The sequence below is a fragment of the Olea europaea genome, unplaced genomic scaffold, assembly GCF_002742605.1.
Source record: "Olea europaea var. sylvestris unplaced genomic scaffold, O_europaea_v1 scaffold2604, whole genome shotgun sequence".
Classification (NCBI taxonomy): Eukaryota; Viridiplantae; Streptophyta; class Magnoliopsida; order Lamiales; family Oleaceae; genus Olea; species Olea europaea.
In genome coordinates this window covers 1-1,982 of record NW_019244357.1, presented here as the reverse complement: position 1 = coordinate 1,982, position 1,982 = coordinate 1, and the positions used below count along the sequence as shown (strand labels likewise).

At 38.7% G+C, this 1,982-nt stretch overlaps 1 protein-coding gene across 1 annotated transcript in view; it reads right to left on the bottom strand.

Annotated features, from left to right (window-relative positions):
• Positions 1–1,725, bottom strand: part of LOC111383019 (palmitoyl-acyl carrier protein thioesterase, chloroplastic-like) — a 3,344-nt gene extending 1,619 nt beyond the window's left edge. Inside the window, exons 1-6 of the mRNA XM_023007072.1 lie at positions 1,071–1,725; positions 846–979; positions 607–720; positions 354–522; positions 203–271; positions 4–110 (exon numbers count right to left, since the gene is read on the bottom strand). Coding sequence (XP_022862840.1) covers positions 4–110; positions 203–271; positions 354–522; positions 607–720; positions 846–979; positions 1,071–1,442 — 965 coding nt within the window. The 5' untranslated portion in view covers positions 1,443–1,725. The remainder of the gene's footprint in view (positions 1–3; positions 111–202; positions 272–353; positions 523–606; positions 721–845; positions 980–1,070) is intronic.
• Positions 1,726–1,982: the final 257 nt, after the last annotated feature.

Here is a 1,982-nt window from a genome sequence, read left to right as displayed (position 1 = left end):
TGCTGAGGCTCACAAAGGGATTGAACTACATCTGAACTCCCACATTCTCTTCTGTATTCCAATGTAATGCTAGAGAGCTGGTGATTCTCCAAAAATTCATCAGGAATTGCCTGAAAAGATCATTAAAAATTCAAGATTTAGTTATCCCAATTCATTATTCGACCAAACAAAGATCAAAAGACAGTGATTATCTCATGTTCACCTCGAGCATCCATCGAACATACTTGACATTGTTTACATGTTGGTTCATGTCCAAATCACTTCTCTTTGGCTGCAAATGACAAAGCTGCAGTATATCAGTGAAATCATTCGCATAAATAAGAGCTTGCCATGTTTATTGCGATAAATTTCACCTTCAAGCCTGAGTTCACATAAAGCGCTTTATCATCCAACTTGTCTATTTTTTCGTGGCTTTCTTCATTAATTGCTTGTTTCTCAATGAACCACGGTGAAAGTTCAGCCCTTACCTCATCTGGCATTTTTGATAGGCGCCGAGTTTGTTGGTTCATCATCACCCACGTACTGTTCCAGAACCGAATCCTTGTTAAAAATGAGAGTAATTTCATCGTTTTATCATAACAGATTATTAGGCAGTCGAGATTGAACCTCGTTGCACGTGCAAAAATGACGCCCGTGGCTTGACTTCGGAGTAGCCAGTCTCTCCTCATTCCATTTTTCCCTGATGCTCCAACCCAAGTGTCTATCTCCATTACTTCACCCCTATCGACATGACTAATTGGTTATGAAACAGATTTTGAATGTCAATAATTTTTAAGTTAAGTTCTTATTCTTTTGCCCGTATTTCTGAGAAATACAGTGCCTTTTTGTGCTTTGAAGATGAGTACCAGATTGGATAATGATCAACTTGAACTTGCATTCTTGAAACAACCCAAATGAGATTATTTCGCATCATTCCATGGGTAGCTCCAAATCCATCACCAAGAAGCCCTGACATCCATACATGATTCAATGCTGTTTCCTGAACATATTTTCAAATTAAACGCCTTAAAAACTTCTGCATGGAAAATAAAACAGAATTCCTGAAAATTCGAAAACTGGAAATTCATCACCTGAAGCAGGTTGAGAATACTCTCAATTTTTGCAGTTTTATCAGGTCCAACTTCGTAAGACCTTATAACAACGGTCTGCCTGTATCCGACTCCCTCCTCGATGATAATCCCTTGGCGAAATGGATCGACTAACTGCTTCTTCGTAGGAATATTTTGTCGAAACTGCTCTTTGGGGATATAGACGTTTGCTTCAGAATCAACAGACGTGAGAGCCAGTCCACTATTTTGGCTCAACAAATCCACTTTCGACGGCGAAAAACTCTTAGTCCCATTGATTTTCACACAGTTGAGTTTCTTTTTGTTCTTCTCCTTGCCTTTTGTGTTGGTCGAGCACCGCGTGTAGAAAGCCAGACGGAAGGAGACAGATGCCATTCTCTGTAAAGTGTGTAAAAGGTTGAAATTGCGCTCAGGCTAATCCTATGTTCTTATAGCCATTTAGTGGCGGAGAGGACTAAAATAAACAAGATTTTAAGGGAACAAAAAAGGGAACTTTGTTCTAAATTTGGACATTTCAAAGGGAATTTGATGCTTATAGATTGATGGCTCCCCAAGGGTAAATGTGAGCCGTGGGATCCTGCTTAGCACCAATCGATAGTTTGAAAATGACAAACATATAATAGTACCAGAAGCCTCTTTTTTCCCCTATAGACAGGCTTGAAATTTTCGATCAGACAAAGGTTTTGTTCTTTGGTATAAGTGAGTGCTGACGTATTGTATTGTCTGAATTGTAAAGTCAGAGGTTTTGCACGAGGAATTGGGGTTTTCACTAAAACATTCACCTCAGATTCATTAAATGAAAAACTCATGTGTCATTCATGGAAACTTTTAACTTTACAGTTGTGTGTAGCCCTGTTTCACGGCCATTATAAAGAGAGATTGTAGGAAAATTTTCAACAGTGACTTTTTTTTTTT